We start from the raw sequence: 19,334 nt of genomic DNA, 5'->3' as shown, positions 1-19,334 counted from the left end.
TTTGTGAGAGAGAAACATTGGAAAACTTTGCTGTCTAATGCCAAATTGTCATCACTGGCAGCATCTGATTTGTCACAGCCTCAGTGTCAAACACAAAATGCAAACACTCTCTCCCATATCCTGCAGCTCTCTTTTCCTTATTTCCCTGCTCCGTCCCCATGTTCCCTCTCTTCATTCCTCATTCTGCCATGCTCTTTTTTTTCACCATCTGTTTCTTTCCTTCTCCCTTATTTTCTCAGTTCTCTATGACGCTGTGTTCAGTCTCTCAAACACTTATCTCACCTCTTCCCCTCTGTGGTTCTACTTATTCCTCCACACATTTTTGCTTCCTTCTGCAACTCCTGTCCCATCTTTTATCCTTTTCTTATCTTTCATGTAACCCTTATTCTCTGTACTGTGTTCACTCCTTGCACATCCATTTTTTCCTACCACATGGCACAGACGCATATGGTCTTCAGATCATGTCTAGTCTCTTTCCAGGGCCCCCATTCAGTTTTGGCACTCTTGACAACAGTGGGAATGACACAACCTCTTTACTGATTGCACTCACAGTGTTGCCCAGAGAACATGTCATCAAGTATGGTCCAGGGGCTAGAACACATTTACTGACCTGCCTCCTCCAAACAGATTTTCTTTTCTCTTCAGCCTTTCATGAAACCAAGGGAACTAGTGCATGGCAGACAATCTACAGGAAAACTGGAAAATCGTCTCCAAAGGGTAGAGCATAAAGGCATCAAATTTGCCCAGATCTGCAGTTCAGATACATTATGTGTACAGATATGAAGTTGATACTGTCTAAATATTCCTGATGTACAAAACGTATTTAGCAGTGGAACTGTTAAAATATATACTATACTTGCAGGGTCTTCTAATGCTGAGTTCACCCTGTACATGTTTGTTTATACAGGAAAACAGAAGCTGTATGCAATAGAGTTGGAAAAGTCACAATATGTGGATGCAAATAACCATACAGGCAGAAATACAAATGACAGAGAGAAACAGAAGAAACCATGACAGTTAGCTCAAGATCTTGCTACACTTACGATACATTTATTTTCATGAGCTGGGGCTGAATGCAGAATTCTGAGCAATACAAAGGAAATCACAAGTAGCTTTAATAATGATTCTACCCTCCAGATGAATGTAACAAATGCGTAACATATGCATTGGTGGTATGCACCACCAATAGTAATAGCTGTTGCATTACTACTCTGATTCTCTTTCTATCTAAATACATATATAACCTAATACCACTGTATTGCATGATATACCTTTCATCTTCATAAGTAATGGATGGCACATGTCCCACTAGTTGGAAAAATGCTAAGCCATAAGTATGTCTTGCATGCTTCTTCTTAATGTATGATTTATGATTTATTGATGGCTTTTATTTGCCCCTGTTCAAAACAGAGACCACTGAACAGTGGACAGTACATAAAACTCCCTCTTTTTTTTTTTTTTTTTTTTGCTTTTATGCATGAAAAATGATTGTATGAGGGGTCACGGTCCATCTTTAATTCATCCCTCTAACATGCTGATCGCATTGCTTTCACTCAGGATTCTCCTGTTTTGTACGTAGCCACCTTAACAAGTTTGTGTCTGCAATTTTGAAACTTGCAGGGCTGGCATTATGCAAATGTTGTTATGGTTTTTTTTTCCCTGTTGTAGTGAGGCAACCTGTCTTCCGAACGAGTATAATAAACTGTTTGTATTGCCAGATCTGCAGGGATATATATACGCACATGCTGAATTTGCAGTGTTTATGTACACTGAGATGAACAAGTTCTAAGTGTTCCATGTTCAAACTTCACCTGATTTTTAGGTCTCTCTACTGCTTTTTTGGTCACTAATTTTGCAAGATTTGTTTTCAAGATCTAAGTCAATGGTTGCTAATTTAAAGGGGTATCATTTTGTGTTTACACATACATATTGTATTCAGCTAATCAACTTGACCTGTCTAACCTGCTTGCAGATAACTCTGTGTGTTTGTTTTTACGATAAATACATATATATTGATAATAGAAAACATTTTTTTGCAGGTTACTGCTGTCAATTTTATTGTGCTTTTTGGGGGAGCAATGAATATACCTCATAATGACCAAAGGAGGGTGAATTTCCTCTGCAAGGTCTCAAGCAGATCACTGCCCGTCAGACAAGCAATCCACTACCAATCGTCAAACTTGGTTTCTTCTTGTTTCTCTATTCCTTTATTTGTTTGGTGTCGTTTCCCCTTTGTTGTTGTTGTTGTTGGATTTTTTCCACCTCTTGAAACCGTGTTGCAGAAGGCCAGTAACACAGGCGGAGGAGAGCGAGCCTTTCCGAAGGGAAAACGGGGCAGCGCCTTCCGCACCGCGACGCTGAAAGTTCCAGCGATATTAAAAACGCCGCTGTTGCCCGTGGCGGGGATGACGACGGCAATAATGACGCCTAATTGCTTCGGACGGGAGGCGCCTTCGCTTAGCCGGGAAGAGCCCTTTGTACGGCAGCTGGTGCAGCCCGCAGCGAGGGGCTTTGCAGCTTTCCGCTTCGCCCGGGCTCCTCGCGTGGGCCCGGCGCGGCCCGCGGAGCCGGGCGCCCCCGCGGAGCCGGGCGGAGCGGGCAGCGCCGACCCACCGGCCGCGGCCGCCCGCGAGGGGCGCGGCGCGGAGCCGCCCCGCGGAGCCGGGCGCCGCTTCCCGGCAGAGCCACTCGAGGCCGAGCGGGCCGAGTTACCTCGGGGCTCCCCGGGCGCGGGCAAGGGCCCGGAGCGGGCGGCCGCCTCCCTCCTCCAAACTTCGAGCCTCTTTTCTGAGCGACCCGGCAGCACCGGCCCCCCACACCGCCTCGGCTGCTGCTGCTGCTGCCGCCATTATTATTATTACTACTACTACGATTATTATTTCCCTAAAGCCACGCTCCAGGGCCGGGGGTTTGGGCTTTTTCCCCGGCACTGGAAGAAGCGACCCAGCCACTCAGGCGGGACGCTGCTTGGGGCAGTTTTGGCGAGCCACATTTCCGACGTGAGCGAGCGTGTTACCGTGGGGGCTTCCCTCCACGCTCCTCGTAAGAAAAGCTCGCGGGAGACGCGTTTTCCCCTCGGTGAGCCTCTGGCTCCGCGGTGTCCCCTGCGCCGGCAGCGGGACCCCCGAGGCAGGCCGGGGCCGCCCAGAGCGGCGGGGGCGGACGCGGCTCGCTGCCCCCCCGGCCCCCTCGGGCTGCGGGGGGACAGCGCGAAAGGGCCCGATCCCGCCCCGCGGGACCCCTGCTACAGCGAGGACTGGAAACAGGGCCTGAAACTCCCTCGCTACCGAGAGATTTTTGCTCACCCGGAGACAAAATCCCCGCTGGATTTCCTTTCCTCGTACACTGCCTGACATGGGGAAGATAACAAAGGGGAAAGTTTAAAGCAATAAATATCCCTGATCCGGCTCGCCCTCGGTGTTTGGCTGCATCTGCAGAGCCTGAGTCAAGGCTGAAGCGAAACTGGGCTTTCCAGGGTCTCGTCCCGGACCGCTCGTTCCCGACCCAGGCTCTGCCGCCTTCTTAGTATCTTTGGGGAAATTCCTCCCAAATCTTTTGGGCATTTATTTTTCCCCAGCTGCCAAAGACCTTACTCCTCTGCCTGTATTTCCCGTTACAGTTTGTCCATTTCTGCTTGGATTAAAGCGGGGCCGATGTACCTGGCCAGTCCTGTGATAGATTTAGTGCTCTCAGATAGGACTCCGGGCGGGAAAGGATGGCATTTTTTTTACGCGGTAACACGATTTAATAAGTCGAATGGTATTATCAAGTCATGAAGGCTTCCTGGACGCGCAGAAACCCACTGACAGGTTTTCTTGTGTTTTGATAGATTTAGTGCTGTTACGGTACAATTCTCCCTCACATTCAGTAGCTAAGACTTGAAGATTAAAGATCGCACACCTCTAGATGAATCAAAGCCTACACTCTGGAGCAGCTAATACATTTCATGATTGATTTCCCCCTGCACTGCTTCCAGTTTCAGCCTTATGCGAAACCGCTTTCCCCCCTCCGCACATCGCACTGGCGCAGCTTTGACGTCCTCGCCGGATCCCGCAAGGCAGTGAGAGGAAGTTTGCATCTTTGGGAGCCCAAACCCAGAATCTTTTCGAAAGACATCTTTCTGGCCCCAAGCGCCCTCAAGAAAAGTTTTAAACTGAAGCTGACTGAAGTAGCCTTTTCGTTTGCCCAAGGGGCGAGGCCACATCGAGCCATCAAGATGTAGTGGCACAAAAATAACCCCCCCAACCGAAGTCAGAATAGCCCTGTGTGCAGGGACTTTGCTGTCCCTCGATGTCAGGTCCGAAGGTCTGAGACCCTGGGGCATTTACCGGCCGTGCCCCGGGTGAGCTGGCTTTTGGGACCCCCCCCCAACCCCACGAGCCGGGAAGGGGCCCCCGCTCGCACTCGGGGCTCGGCCGCCGCAGCCCGGCTCGGGCACCGCAGCCCCGAGCAGCCCTCGTCGGCAAAGGCGTCCAGCCCAACCCGTAAGGCTGTCTCCCTTCGGAAACCAGCACTACTTCTTTATTTATTTCCCAAAGCGGAATTTGTTTTTTTATTATTATTATCATTATTTTTCTCTTTTTCTTTTTTTGCCCTCTCGAGCCCTCGTAGCTTTTATCGCTAAGCAAACTCAGGACCAAATCGATAACTCTTATTTACGGAATGGAAAGGGTTAATAGCCGCTGTTGGTTTGGGGTTTGGTTTAGGTTTTTTTTTTTCTTCCCTTCCCTCCAATGCATATAATCTCATTTGAGCCCCTGAACGTGGTGAAAGCTATTGATTGCTGTGTAGAAACACCGACTTTTAGCAGACTCCCCCAGTCCCCTTCTCAAAATTAAATAAATAAGAAAAGGCAAGGAAAAGATAGAATTAACATATACTTTCGGAAGTGTCTCAAATATATACAAATCCCGTTTTATGTCTTCCCATCCACGTGTATATTGATATCATAAAAGAGAAATCCTTCGGCAGGGTTTTTCTCTAAATACCTTATTCATTGAAACTGGCAGTTCCACTCATTATTCCACTCCCTTAAACCCGATTCTGATGCTGGCTAAATATAAAGCTTCGCCTTCCCGCGAACGCGAATCGAATACACAGTAAGCAAATCAGTAGCACAGGAGGGGGAAAAAAACCTTGATCAAAGCCCTCTTTTTCTTCCCAATCCTGGTTTGCTGGGGCGGAGACAGATTTCTCGCTTATTGCACATCATTTATAAAGATCAAGCTTAAAATGCAATCACCTTTCCCAGAAGTAGTAGGTAAAAAAAAAAAAAGTTAGGGGGTGGGGGTTAATAGAATTAAAATCAGACTGAGTTATTTTCAAACAAAGGTGTATCACTGGGAAATAAGATGCATTATTTCACAGCTGGGAGGGGCAAAATAAACTACATGCATCTTAATCAGGCCACATTTTAAAATTAAATAAAAACATCTGTGGGGAAGAATGCATAGGACGGAGCACAGAAAAACACCTTCCATATTTAAGTCTCTCAACAAATCCAAGTATTCTTTTCTCTATCACTGTGATTAGACTCTTTTTTTAATTACCTACGTTCGGGTTTTTTGCCAATTCGCAGTGCGCCGAGGTGACCCTGGGCGCCGAGGGGGGGTGTTTCTCAGCATGCCACGTTCAGCGGGGATTATTTTTGCAGAATATCACGCAGAAAGGCACAAAAGGTCAGAAACGCGCCTACCCCGGCGGAGCCGCGGCCGCCGCCCGTGGCCAGCAGAGGTCGCCGCTGCGCCCGCGCGGGCCGTGCGCCGGGGCGCGCTCGGCCGCCGGGTGCGCCCGCGCCGCGCCGCGCAAGGCTGCGCCCTGGGAGGGGCCGCGCCGCGCCGCGCTGCCAGGGACGGCGGGAGAGGCCGGCTCGGGTAGCGGCGAAACGAGGACGGGAAAGCTGAAGCCCTCTCGCTGCGGTTCTGGCGCTTGCGGATGGCCACGGTTCCCCGCAACGGTCGCCCTCGGCGCCCGCTAATTTCAAGCACCGAAAATACCTTTCCGCGTGAGACTAAGCGCGCACCGACGGCCGCGGCGGAGGCGGCTGGGCCGGGCTGAGGGTGGCCGGCCGCTGCGGGACTGCCGGGGCTCGGCGGTGCTCGCCCTGCCCGTGCGAGTCAAGGAGGGGAGACAGCAGAGCTCGAGTCGATTAAAGTGAAATTGCCCGTTACTAAAGGTTTGCTCCAACCACGTGTCAGGCTGTCTGGAATTGCCAGCATCAGCAGTAATTCTTGATAATTACTTCTTGGTTTACTCAGCTAAAACACCGTAAAATACACTACGTATATATATAGGGAGAGAAAATCCATATATACCAATACATACATATATATACATATATACACATTGCTGGTCTCTTCGAAGTACAAGTGAACAACTAGTAAGGTTGCATTTCCCACTGTGTATTTAAACGTCGCATATGTAAAGTAACTGTGTTTGTTTACAACCATATCTTTACCTCCTGACGCTGTCCTGAGATCATTTCAAGACAGCTTAGTTACCTCTACAAATGGCAACGCTGGGTCCCACTTCTTGTTTGAAATAAACCGGAGAGTGACTTGCTGAGTATTGCAAAGGAAAACATCTTGCAAACTAAGTTAGGACTCCAAAGAGACCTCGTGTTTAGTAGTTGTCTCATCAACAAACACAAGTTTCAGAACTTTTTCTTGGCTGTTTCATTGCAACAAGATTTCGCCGTGGGCATATATTCTGCGTAAATATGGCTTTGACTCTCTTTCAGCAAAACTCTAGCCTCGTCGGTTGCTCTTAAAAAAATAGGACTTTGAAAAAATATATTTTCCTGATGAGTACTGATTGGAGGGCACTTATATACTACATTGATGACGGCGGTGTAACAGCCCATATGGAACAAAACACAAAAATGGGATCTAAACAAACTCTAAAGGGACGTTTAAGATGGGGAGGAAGGGTCGGAAGGGTTTGTGGTGGACACGGTCGGAAGCGGGTACATCTTCACACACAGGTTAAGCGAAATTCACCGTGTAGCCTAATCGGAGACTGTCATTTGGGGGGAAAAAATACACAAAGGAATCCGTGCCCACGGAAAAGTTGGATTTGGGCTGGTTTGGGCAGCTTTCAGATAACCGGCTGCTGGAGGCAGCAGCCCCGCAGAGGCCGGTGCGCGGCGCGGCGGGCCGGGCTGCGGGGGGCGCGCGCCGGCGCGCAGCGGGGCGTGGGCTGCGCGCCGCCCCGCGCCGCGGCGCTCGGGGCTGGACTCCCCGCGCCTCCCCCGGCACCAGGCGCGGAGCCGCGCAAACTGCGGGCTTCGCGGCTTCTCTCTCCTGCTCTCATATGAAATTCAAAGGATTCTCCACGGGGAGAGGCAGAAGTTCTTCACTTTTCTGTGCGCGAATCTCCTTTACTGGGCAGCCTACGAAAATGTCTAAGCATAGGATACATTTCTACTTAAAATTAAAAAAAAAGAAAAAAAAGGAAAAAAGGAAAGAGAGAAAGAAAGAAAAAAAAAAGGATCTAAAAGGGTTCGGAAAAGACATTAATAGAATGAAGGGAGTGCTGAGAGACAATTTAAGGTAAATATTTGTACCTTCGTCGATCTTGTGTTTAACAGAAATATATGAAGCTTTTATCCACAATTTTAAGAGAGAAGGAGACTGCAGGAAAACATAAACAATCACATCTTGTAGCCGGCGCTATACACAGCCAGCTTGTCCTGTCATTGCCTGCTCCGGGTAGCTTCGCCTAATCAAACCGGAGCAATTTCTCCCGCCTAGGAAAGATAAATGCTAGGAAAGTAAATAGCTGGATTAGCCCCCCTTCCGCCCCCCAAAACATGGACATTGTAAATATGGCATAGCAAACCCAGAGGGGGGAAGGGGTGGAGGAGCACAAATGGGGCCGGGGAGGGAAAAATGAAAGGTGTGACGGGAGATAAGCAGGAGAAATGAAGGAAGAGCGACAAGAAGAAAGTATAAAGGGAAATACAAATGAGGAGCGAAAAAAAAGTTGCCTCCGCGAGCCCGAGCCGGGGCTGCCGGGGCGCGAGACGCTGAAATATGATAATCAGAACAGCTGCGCCGCGCCGCGCGCAGCCAATGGGCGCCGCGCAGGCGTGACGTCCCCGCGCCTGACGTCAGGCCAATGGCGAGCGGGCTGAGTTGGAGCAGAGAAGTTTGAGTAAGAGATAAGGGCGAGGCGAGTGCCCGGGCGAGCAGCGCCGAGTCCGGCATCGCCGCGCTGCCGCCGCCGCCGCCGCCGCCGCCGCCACCACCCCGCGCGGCCGAACCCCGCCGCCGCCGCCGAACCCCGCCGCCGCCGCCGCCGCCGCGCCCCGGCCGCCGCCAGCCCCCTCCGCGCTCCGCAGCCCTGACAGTGTCTCCCACGTTCGTGGTGGCGCTTTCTTTTTCCCCCCCCCCTTCATTTCGAGTCTCTTTTTTTTTTCTTTTGTTGTTATTGTTATTGCTACTTTTTTTTTTCTTAGCGACAGTTCTCAAATCTACTTTGGGGTCTTAAAACGAAACCGTACACCATTTCACTGTGGACATTACACCCTCTCACAGATATGGGAGACATGGGAGACCCACCAAAAAGTAAGGCGGAATTTTTACCGTTGTTGGAATAAATGTGCTGTCTATTGTAATCGTCTCAGGCAGGCGAACTGCTAAAGAGCTGAACTGCATTTGAATGGTAGAGAAGGTGCCTTTGTTGCCATGCCTGCATGCTTGCTGTGTTTTAACCTCGTAGCCTTGTATGTTAGTAGCCTGGGGTCCTGCTCTATTTTAAAGTTTGGGGAGCAAGCAGGATCTTAATGGGATCTCCAGCCACGGAGCCTTAAATTTCTCTTCGTGCCAGACTGAACTGAGGCTGTCTGACTAGCCAGCACCTAGTCCGTCTAGGGGAATTAGCATTAAACTTGCAAAAGAGAGCAAGTGACAACCGTAATGATGCTTGTTCTTGCTAGCAGGCTCGAGTCCCGTCTTCTATGGCAAAGGGCTGAATGGGAAGCGCACCCAGCCACGCGTTCAACGTTTCCAATCAGAGCCTCTTAAAAATGAAATCAAACATATAGATGCTCTCCTCGTAGGGAAAGGAATCCAAACAAAGAAACAATAAAATAAAAATAAAGCAACAAGGGAGTTTGGAGTTTTGATTCCGTGCAAGGCTTGCGAAATGAGGACCTTCACCCCGAAGACTGTTCACATCTACATTTTAACATATATTCTACCTCCTTTCTAAACGAGGCAAGGTTTTGATGGCACACTTCAATTACCATCCGAAAGTGTAATACTCTTTAAAAAAAAAAAAAAAAAACTCCCAGAGTACGCCCTATAAGGGAACGACACTAAAAGTGTGTTTATCTCTGTAGGAGAGTAAACGGTTAGTCAATCATGTATTTATTTTCATTTCAGAAAAACGTCTGATTTCCCTATGTGTTGGTTGCGGCAATCAAATTCACGATCAGTATATTCTGAGGGTTTCTCCGGATTTGGAATGGCATGCGGCGTGTTTGAAGTGTGCAGAGTGTAATCAGTATTTGGACGAGACCTGTACGTGCTTTGTTAGGGATGGCAAAACCTACTGTAAAAGAGATTATATCAGGTACGCCATTTATGTTGTTTAATTATTCGGTGAGATTTTTTTTTTAACTTTATAAATCTGAGAGAGGCAGGAAGAGGAAAAATATTGAGGAAGAGGGTGAAAGGACAATTGTTATATTTTTAAGTGAATGCCCCAAAGGTGAACAGATAAGGGAAAAAAGTTCGAGTCGTCAAGTTTTTAATTGCATAAATTAAAATGCAAATCTCTGTATAAATAAAAACACATTCGGAAACAGCTAGTGACTGTATGGGACCCTCCTGAGGATTTTGGCAATGTATTCTGTGATTCTGACAAAGTGGGAAATCGCATGCAACAGAGAATGTTTTCACTAGTGTAGAGATTATGAGCAACACGGAACTGATCGCTTTTAAACACAACCTGAGAAATGCATCTCTGTGTGTTTTGCAAAGGCACAATGGCATTCATAAGAAAGGCACTTCAAGCATGTACGCTGTAAAAATAAATACATGGGCAAGCATACCTATTTAAACTAGGCCTATAAGAAACAACAACAACAAAACAAAAACAAAACCGAAGTTTCTTTTAGAAGGAACGATCCATTTATGGGAAGGTTAAAACCTAGTCTGAAATGTTTCTTCTCTAAAATAACTGACATTTAATCTTTTTCAATATTAACCCCTTTGGTGATATCTGACTGCCTTTTCTTTCTTATCTTATCTGTACTGATGAATTAGACAGAGCAGATCAAATTGCCCATCATCTGTTCGTGAACAATTGGGTATATTTAGATAATGGAACCGCTTCCTTCCTCACATTAAAATCTGGTAACTGATAAAATGTGAGGGTTGCCAATCCTGACACTATAGAGAAACCAAAGCAGGAATTTCGAGTGTGTTTATTATTTGTACTCCTGGGTCATGGTGATCCGTTTTAGTATCGTCTACTGGGCTTGCCAAACCAGAACTTTGCATTGAGGTACGGACACTATTTTGTTTACAGAAAGTTTCAGGAGCAAATATCTCCTACCTAAGACACCTTTCTAATTTCTTTGTAATTCTGAATTGAAATAAAGAAAATCTTTCCTTCTCCATTGCACAATTCACAAGCAGATCTTTCCTTTAAGCCATGTTGTGAGATTATTCTCAAAGTTTTACTATGATGAAAAACAACCTACTTTCTTTTTTGCATTACTTTTAAGTGCACTTTAGAACGGTGCTTTTAAATGTCATCCTTTCACTAATTTCAAAAGAAAGGAACACGTTTGGGACTGAGATGTGCTTACTTACCTCTTGCGAGAATTCAGCACGCGTAATTTAAACAAAAAAAATTTGCAACTTTTTAAAGTTTCTACATATTAAGTTTCGTTTGCTACAATATTTAAAATAAGGGATATATATTATGTGCAAGTCGACTTTGAATTAGACTCTGACCTAATATATAATTGTCAGACATGCGGGCAATCCTCCACCCCCCCCCCCCATCTTTTGTACCTATTAATTCATAGACTTGGCGATGACTCTGTTCTTTTGCGGTTTAGCCGTCATTTTTTTCACAGAACGTTATAATTTGGAAGTTGGTACGTCTGAATATAAGCTGAGTGCTGCTCTATAGACAAAAGCTCTAAATACGCGCCTAAATAAACATCTAAACCCACAAATATATATCACAGACTGTATCTCTAATGAAGTGGAAAGCGGTGTGTATGAATATTAGCTCAATTTTAAGAGCAGCTTTTATGGTTATGTGGGTTGCATACATGTATGTATGTGTGTTCGTGTGTGTGTATACATTTACTTGTGGAATGATGTTAATTTCACTTAATATCAAGGAATTTGGCTGAGGAATATTCGGTGGGAGCCGAGACTGTGCAGCCGTAGGAAAGCGAGCTGGAGCATTTTCTCGTGTTCATCTACTGATGGGTGAACTGTCCCCCCTCTCCTCCGCGGGAGACGAGGAGCCCCGCCGCCCACTCCAGCGTCTAACCCCAGAAACCCATTATTTGCTGTGTAGAGTTGTCAGCGAGAAGTTTCCCTTTCTTTCGTGCTGGAAGGCTTGAGCTCTCGGTTCAAGGTGGGAGCGTGCAGAAGGAAGGGAGAAGGAGTTGTAAGGCTAAATTATGAGACGGCTTGTAAAGCCAAAGCATTGAAAATACATTTTAGCAAGGGGCGAGAGAAGGTGAGTTACACTAATATATATGTGAGTGTGCATATATATATGTAGACGTGTGTGTATGTGTGTGTGTGCATTTATTTGCATATAGAAAAAAACGTAGTGGAAAAGGGTAAGGGGAAGAGTCGTGGTCCCTAGCGGAGCCACCTCTGCTGTGTCCTAGAGGGTGAGCTGCCGGGACCCCGAGCGTGCCGGTAGCGGCACAAGTCCTGAGTGGGTTCCGCACAGAAATAACCGCATTTCGCGAAGCTAGCATGTCTGTGTGAGGGAAAGCAGAGTCAGGGTCTGTCAGCTCTGCCAGCCTCGCCTTTCCCCGTTGTACCCGGGCGGCTTGGTTCAGCTCTGGGCTAGACTAAGTCAGGACCGTCCGCCGTCCCGGAGGGAGGGAGAGGGCAGGGATGTCCCCTTGCCTTGTGCAGCCCGGACTCTGGGGTAAGAGGAAAAGGTCGGCATCTCCTTGGGAAAGGGGATTTTCGGGTTTTGTGTTTCTCCCCCTCTCTTTCTCCTTCCGCTCCCGCCGCTCCCTTCCTTTCCCCTCTCTGCTCACCGGGGTGTCCGGATCCCCGCTGCCTTTCACAGCAGGGGGATCTGGGCACTGGCAGTAACCGCATCCGTTTTATTCCTTTCTCCTCCTGGCTTCTGTATTTTAAAGGCTTGTTTAACTAGTGAGCTGCGTGTGGCGCGTCTAAGTGGGGCCACGGGGTTGCCCATGAGCGGGAGTGAAAGCCTCTCTCTTTCTTTTTTCCCCCTTCCTTTCTTTCTTCTCTCCCCCACCTCCTCCCTCGCCCTCCCCTTCCCCCTCCCGTGCTCTCCCTCCTTCCCTCCCTTCTTCTGCTTTCTGGGCCGGGCCCTGCTCAGGTTATACGGCATCAAGTGCGCCAAGTGCAGCATCGGCTTCAGCAAGAATGACTTCGTGATGCGCGCCCGCTCCAAGGTGTACCACATCGAGTGCTTCCGCTGCGTGGCCTGCAGCCGCCAGCTCATCCCCGGCGATGAATTCGCGCTGCGGGAGGACGGCCTCTTCTGCCGGGCGGACCACGACGTGGTGGAGAGGGCCAGCCTGGGCGCGGGGGACCCGCTCAGCCCCCTGCACCCCGCCAGACCGCTGCAGATGGCAGGTACTGCCCCGGCCCGCCCGCCCCGGCCCCGCCGCGGGGGCCCCGTGCCGCCGGCGCGGCGCCGCCCCGCTGCCGCTCTCCGCCTGTCCCGGCGCCGCGCGGGACCCCGGGCGGCGCTGGCCCCTCTCCCCCGCCGGCTCTGCCGTGCGGGCAGCGCCCGGGAGCCCGCGCACGCGGCCCCGGCGCCCCGCGGGCTGGCAGCGAGGCGGCGGCGGCGGCGGCCGGGCGGCGCGCGCGTGTCGGGCGGCCCCCGCGGGGGCGCCGGTCCCGCGCCGCGGCCGAGCCCCGCCGGCGCTCGGCTGGCGGCAGAAAAGGCCGGGCGCAAAGCGCGCGTGGGGCGGCCCACAGCCGACCGCGGCCCGCGAGGCAGGGTCTTGTCGAGGTCCGCGGCCCCCGAGCGACTGTGCGCGTCCGGCGCCCTGACGGGGCGGAGGGTGCCTCAGTTTCCCCCTTTGAAGCCGGGACAGTTGGAAGCCAGATCCGTTCTCATTCAGCTCCGCGGAGCGTGTGGAAAAGCTGCTTTAAGCACTGGTGCAAGCGGGGTCCGAAAAGCGACAGACTTCAAAACTACAGGCGAGCACTCAGGCTGTAATTTAAAACTGTCAACAAGCTAATCTTCAGTAATTGCCTTTTAAAGTGACTCTGCCTTCTTGAAACGTATTATGTGATTTGATGAGAATTTCTTCTCAAAACTCAGCATTTTTACTTCAAACTCGACACACCTTATAAGTTTACTTACACTTTTAGTTCTCGACATGTGCGTTAGATACTCAGGCTTAGCTTTAGGAAAAGGCACGTCTCTCACAGGCAAATGAAGTTAGACAAAACAAGAATGTCAGGGAATATTGCTGTGCAAGTAACTGTAACTCGAAAAGTTATTTACAAACACAGCCAAGTTTAAATGGGCGCGTTCCCGCTTCTGAACTACTTTCAAGTAACATATCTATATATAGCAAAAAATTCACGTAGCTGATCGGTACAGAATTTTAGAGAGACTGTGAGTGCTCCCAGTAGCGTGTTTGTGCACGTCTCAGAAAGGCATGTGTGTCTGCAGGTACAACATTGCTAATATTTGAAGCATTCTTATTGGCTTCATCGAATTTACTGTTTTATTATTATAATAAGAGAAGCCGAAACCCGACTGTACAAAACTGAACACCTTTGTATATTAGTCAGCCAAGCGTTTAGGAAAAAAAAAAGTAGTGTTTTTATTTTTCCCTTGACTGGATCAAATTACTTCTAGATAGCTATAGCTACATAATACACTGAAGAATAGCAGAATCACACGAATATATTTAGCTCTTGATGTGACATTACCTGTTGTTTTGCATTTCTTGACGGTTTCCATGAGTTGCTAGGCTTGCTCCCCTTTTAAAGAACTGGCTAAACATTCGTATTTTTAAGTGTTCATCATAAGTTGACACAAATTCACCTGGCACCTTCGCTTTCTAAAATAGACCTCTGTCTCCCGAGCACTCGGATATGGGTCTCTCTGGAGTTTTTCTACCATGAACACGGTGCAGCGGATTTTGGCTTGTTTTGCTTTGATTTGGAAGGATCGAACTGCTGGGAGCTGTTGCACATTATTGTAGCCTCTGGCAAAACTGAGTTAGATCCAGCACGCAAGAAGCAGACTCGAGTTAAGATTAATTTTAAAAGTATTATTTTATTAATTTTCGGGCCAAAAAATCTGTTTTGGTGATTTGTCATGAAATAATTACATAAAATCCTCCCCCTCATTTCCTAGCGCATGCACGCTTTTGCGATCTCTCCCTCCCCTGTCAAAGCTCATACAGGTTCAAGCTTCTGTCATTAAGGGTTTTAGGGGGTGGTGGTTTGTTTTTGCAAATTAATTATCTCTGGAGTCAGAAATGTCAGTCCTGTCACTCCACCAGCGCACAAAGAAGAGGAGGCTGCAGGAGCTCCGATGGAGCTGACTGCTTGAATGGCCTTTGAAAGAGGGTTCATCAACACCCCCCCCCCCAACCGCCTCCCCTTAACCCACTCGCTTAAATTCATAGCCTCTGCAGACTCCCTGCCTCCTACTTATGGGGATCCTGTTCCTTCCTTCCCCTTCCCTTACAGCAGAACCTATCTCTGCCAGACAGCCAGCTCTGCGACCCCACGTCCACAAGCAGCCCGAGAAGACCACCCGAGTCCGGACTGTCCTTAATGAAAAACAGCTTCACACCTTGAGGACCTGCTACGCTGCCAACCCCAGACCTGACGCCCTCATGAAAGAGCAACTGGTAGAAATGACTGGCCTCAGCCCGAGGGTCATCAGGGTTTGGTTTCAAAACAAGCGATGCAAGGACAAAAAAAGGAGCATTATGATGAAGCAACTTCAGCAACAGCAACCCAATGACAAAACTGTAAGTGGCTTCAGCCTCTGATCCGTACGCAGCCTTCCTTCCCGAAGGAGAAACGCGTAGGCTAAGTCCAGCCTGGCCAACCTTTGGGGGCTGGTTTGACGCTTTTGATTTTGCAGGAGCTCCGCTAAAACAAACAACATAATACAGCTTAAATATTATCTGTTCGTTCTGTTATCAGTGCAATTAAAACAGCGAGAAGCCGATATAGGCGGCTCAAGCGAACACACGTCTTTTTGTGGGGCTGAGGAGTCGGTGTGGATTAGACTAACTTCTCTGCAGCATGAATTGTGCCCTGCAGAGCTTATGGGATGTAATAAGCCTAGCCTTGTGTAATATTTATATTGCAAATGCAGAGAACTCCTTGAGGGGAAAAAAACGCATTCGCTCTCTTCAATGGTTTTACACAGGAGTAAACCCAGAAGTAAAACCCAGGAGTAAAAGTGAAATCTGATGTATTTTCTTAGCACTTTATATACTGCAATCTGTATGTTGTGTCTGTCAGTGCACGTACTGTAGAAAAAGAGGAGTGCGATAGAAAGGTTTGGATTTATCATCGTGCGTACATATTATTTAATATATATATACAGTTCTCGCGTAGAAATATTGAGGTCTTGTCTGTGGGTATTCGCGCGTGGTGCAAATAAGCAGAAAGCGCTGGATTCAGCATAGCAATCTGGCTGTCTCCATTTTAAACCAACTTTTTTTTTCCTGTTGTTTTTAGCCCACTTGAAGAAGAGTCTGTTATTCTCCCTCTGTATATTGACTGACCTGAGAATGACTATTAATTCATAAGGCTGCCTAGTTAAGTGGAATTTAAGGAGTTTCATTTTACCCTGTTGGAATGCAATAAAACACGATGTTATTAACTCGCCTGAACAATCTATTCGTCGAGGCTTGGAGTTATTTTGTACACAGTGGCCGTACCACTGGGCATACTGGGAGGGCTGGGGTTTTCTTTTTCCTTGTGTTTTTCTTTTTTGAAAGAAAGCGGTACTAACGTACCCCAGGTTTACCATGCAGTGGATATATGATCCAGTTAAGGTCACGCAGAACAAAACCAGCCCGGATGCAAGATAGAAAGGCGGCATGATTAACCATTTCTTGTGCCGAGCCATGCATCGGGCAGCCAAGATAGAGTGCTCGCGTTTAAGAAGTCTTTTTTTTTTTTCTTAATGCCTTGAGAAAAATACGAGGATTAAAGGGAAAGAAAGTAAACTTCCACAGTGATAAATGCAGCGGGTAGAAATAGGCTGACCTAGAGCAGAATAGAGTAAGACATTCACAGCAGATTAACAAAGCAAATACAAGCGACTGTATAGATAAGATAGAAAGCAGTTTATTGACTCAGCGCTTATATACAATAAAGTTAACCAAGCTCATTAACATCTTTTGCTGGGCTGTTTACAGAATATCCAAGGGATGACAGGAACTCCGATGGTGGCTGCTAGTCCTGAGAGACATGATGGTGGTTTACAGGCGAACCCAGTGGAGGTGCAGAGTTACCAGCCGCCTTGGAAAGTACTGAGTGACTTCGCATTGCAGAGTGACATAGATCAACCTGCTTTTCAGCAACTAGTAAGTGTCAGTTCCCAGCCTGAATAGGCCAGTGTCTACCCGGGGGCAGAGCCATTGGGGATTCTCTAAAGCTGACGGATGCCCTCACAGAGATGAAGCAATTCAGACTAGCTGAGTTTTCCTGAAAGTACGAGGTGGGCATCATGACAATGCGTAAATGCAGCGAATTCAACTGATTTAGCAGGGCTCGATGCAAAACCTACCGTAGTCAACAGCAGAGTTCTTATTGATTTAAGTGGAATCTGGATAAGGCCTGACCAAAGTCTGAAACTAATTCAGCTCGCATACTCCTCAAAAGCACCTCTAGCCAGAGAACAAAAACATTCTTCATGTGTCATTTAATTTTATATATATTTATGAAAGCAATTTCTAAAATTCGATTCCCCCCTGCCCCAGCCAATTTCAGCTTTAAAATATAGGATGGATTTTAAATATGTGATTGCAATGTCAGCCTGTGTCCTATAGCCTGTGTCCTTGTTTTTGCACACAAACATGAATAGTTTAATTAAATTGTTGAAATACTTGTTTTACGCATGTACCTCTGGATATAACTTTGTGTAGATATAGATACAGATATATACACATATGCATGTATATATATGTAAACACACATATACATATATACATATATGTATATACATATACATGTATATATACACACACATATATATCTGACATATATATGTTGTGCTTCAGAAAGTGAACTGTTAGTACGTAGTCACATGCAAAAGCCAAACAATATGATGAACTGCCTTAAGCCAAAAGAAAACAGACATTTTAGAATAAATTCTGTTCTTAACTCACTTCCTTATGCCTACGTCATTTGGCAGCTCATATGGGACCATATCATCTGCAATACTTAGGCCCAACAAGGTGAATTAAGGACAGAAGTTCAACCTTAACTCAATTTCCTGGCCTAAGTGTGTTAAAACCAGATCTTTAAAATAATAAGGTACGTTGTGTATGGTTTTTCAGTGATTCAAAATAATAACTAATGATGCAACATTAATATATAGACCATTTTTTGATCGGTTGGGTGTTTTTCATCGACATGAATCGACAAAATATAAAGGTTTGTAGCTATGTCAAGAAATGTTTTCAGACTGTTTCAGCTTAGTATCCCACTCTTTTCCAGGATTCCTTTTTTTTTTTTGCCTAGTCACAGGCTGCAGAGCACTCCCCCTGGCACACCGTGCTCCGGAGCACAACAGCAAGACTGCTTGCAGCATCTTTCCTCTAGAGCAGCCACTGTTTTTCCTGCTTTAATCAAGCTGTCAAGCAGACTCAAGAAAAATTGATCTCCTTCGGCTACCTTACTTATTGTGCCTTAACAAAACAGGAGACTTTAAAAGCTTTGATGCAGTGTTTTCTAAAGTGTAGGTCTAAAAGCAGAACTGAATGTGGATATCCCAAATACACACATGCATATGGATAGACAGATGAATATTGATATATTTTGGGCCTCATATAGACAAATAGTTAAAGAATTGTGGACAGAATAGATAGCGCCGTGACTATTCAAGGTGCTGTTTGCACGTCTCTAATCTGGAAAGGGCCTTAATTATGGAATCGGCAAGCTAAATAGGTGCCAGGGAATTGCGTGCGGATTAGCGAGGCTCCACCCTTCAAATCTCTCTTCCCAAGGCTGAGCCCGAACTAGTGTGAGCTGCGGGACGTGCTAGGATGGAAAACCATCACCTTTTTTTTATCCAACTGACTCTCGTTAGAAAGAGATGCCACCCCTTCCAAGGAGCACTTGGACTGAAAGGATGGTTTGTTTAAAGGAAGGTATCTTCTGATCCTGGATATTTGTCCCAGGTTTAGTGTAGTATGTGCACAAAAGGGGAAAAAGTAACCTTGCAGTCTTGTGTCAGAAAACACACGAGCTCCTAAATAATTGACTAGAACATCCTGTTGGGATTGCCACTCTTGCAAGACATGGAAGAAGGCCTCGTTAGAATGGTTGTTTGTTTATTTGCTTGATTTTTCTTTTTTTCCCCCCCCTAATCTGCTTTCTTTGGTTATTTGACCGAAGGCCTGAAGAAGGTTTCAGTGAAGTCAGTGGGGAAACTAAACAAAGCAATAAACAGTCCCACAGCCTCCTGTTGAGATGCATCAGGCCATTCGGCTGCATGCCTGTATATTTATTTTTGCAATCTTCTTTGCCTTGCCTGCTACTTTTCTTTGATTGTTACAGTTGTAACAATTGTTCTTTTCTTCTTTTTCTTCTTTTTTTTGGCAGGTTAATTTTTCAGAAGGAGGACCTGGTTCCAATTCTACTGGAAGTGAAGTAGCATCAATGTCCTCTCAGCTCCCAGATACACCCAACAGCATGGTAGCCAGTCCTATTGAGGCATGAGGAACATTCATTCAGATTTCTGTTGTTGTTTCTGCCCTTACCCTCACCCCTGTTGGAGAGAGTGGGAAAGTGATCACGTTGGGACTCCGAAATTTAGGGGGAAAATTATTTAACAACCCTGTAATGAACCTAGCAAAGAACCGCTCCATGAAATGAACGGAGTCTTGTTCGAAATGACAAGGTAATATGGTAGCAACACTGTGA

General features: G+C 47.0%; 1 protein-coding gene across 1 annotated transcript; it reads left to right on the top strand.

Annotated features, from left to right (window-relative positions):
* The first annotated feature begins 8,539 nt into the window (after nucleotides 1–8,539).
* On the top strand, nucleotides 8,540–19,130 carry ISL1 (ISL LIM homeobox 1). Its single transcript, XM_067315949.1, has 6 exons — nucleotides 8,540–8,567; nucleotides 9,387–9,576; nucleotides 12,565–12,824; nucleotides 14,910–15,196; nucleotides 16,604–16,771; nucleotides 19,014–19,130. Exons 1-6 carry the CDS (start codon nucleotides 8,540–8,542, stop codon nucleotides 19,128–19,130), a joined length of 1,050 nt encoding a protein of 349 aa, XP_067172050.1.
* Nucleotides 19,131–19,334: the final 204 nt, after the last annotated feature.

This window comes from Apteryx mantelli, chromosome Z, assembly GCF_036417845.1.
Source record: "Apteryx mantelli isolate bAptMan1 chromosome Z, bAptMan1.hap1, whole genome shotgun sequence".
NCBI lineage: Eukaryota > Metazoa > Chordata > Aves > Apterygiformes > Apterygidae > Apteryx > Apteryx mantelli.
Note: the sequence above shows the minus strand (reverse complement) of the source record. Positions and strands in the feature narration are given on the sequence as shown.

What these genes read in the sequence shown, in the direction of transcription:
- ISL1 (XM_067315949.1), top strand. Translation starts at nt 8,540, where the DNA reads ATGGGAGACATGGGAGACCCACCAAAAA. An exon ending in AGCAACCCAATGACAAAACT is followed by an intron (nt 15,197 to 16,603) that starts GTAAGTGGCTTC and finishes GGCTGTTTACAG; the next exon opens with AATATCCAAGGGATGACAGG. An exon ending in AACCTGCTTTTCAGCAACTA is followed by an intron (nt 16,772 to 19,013) that starts GTAAGTGTCAGT and finishes TTTTTTTGGCAG; the next exon opens with GTTAATTTTTCAGAAGGAGG.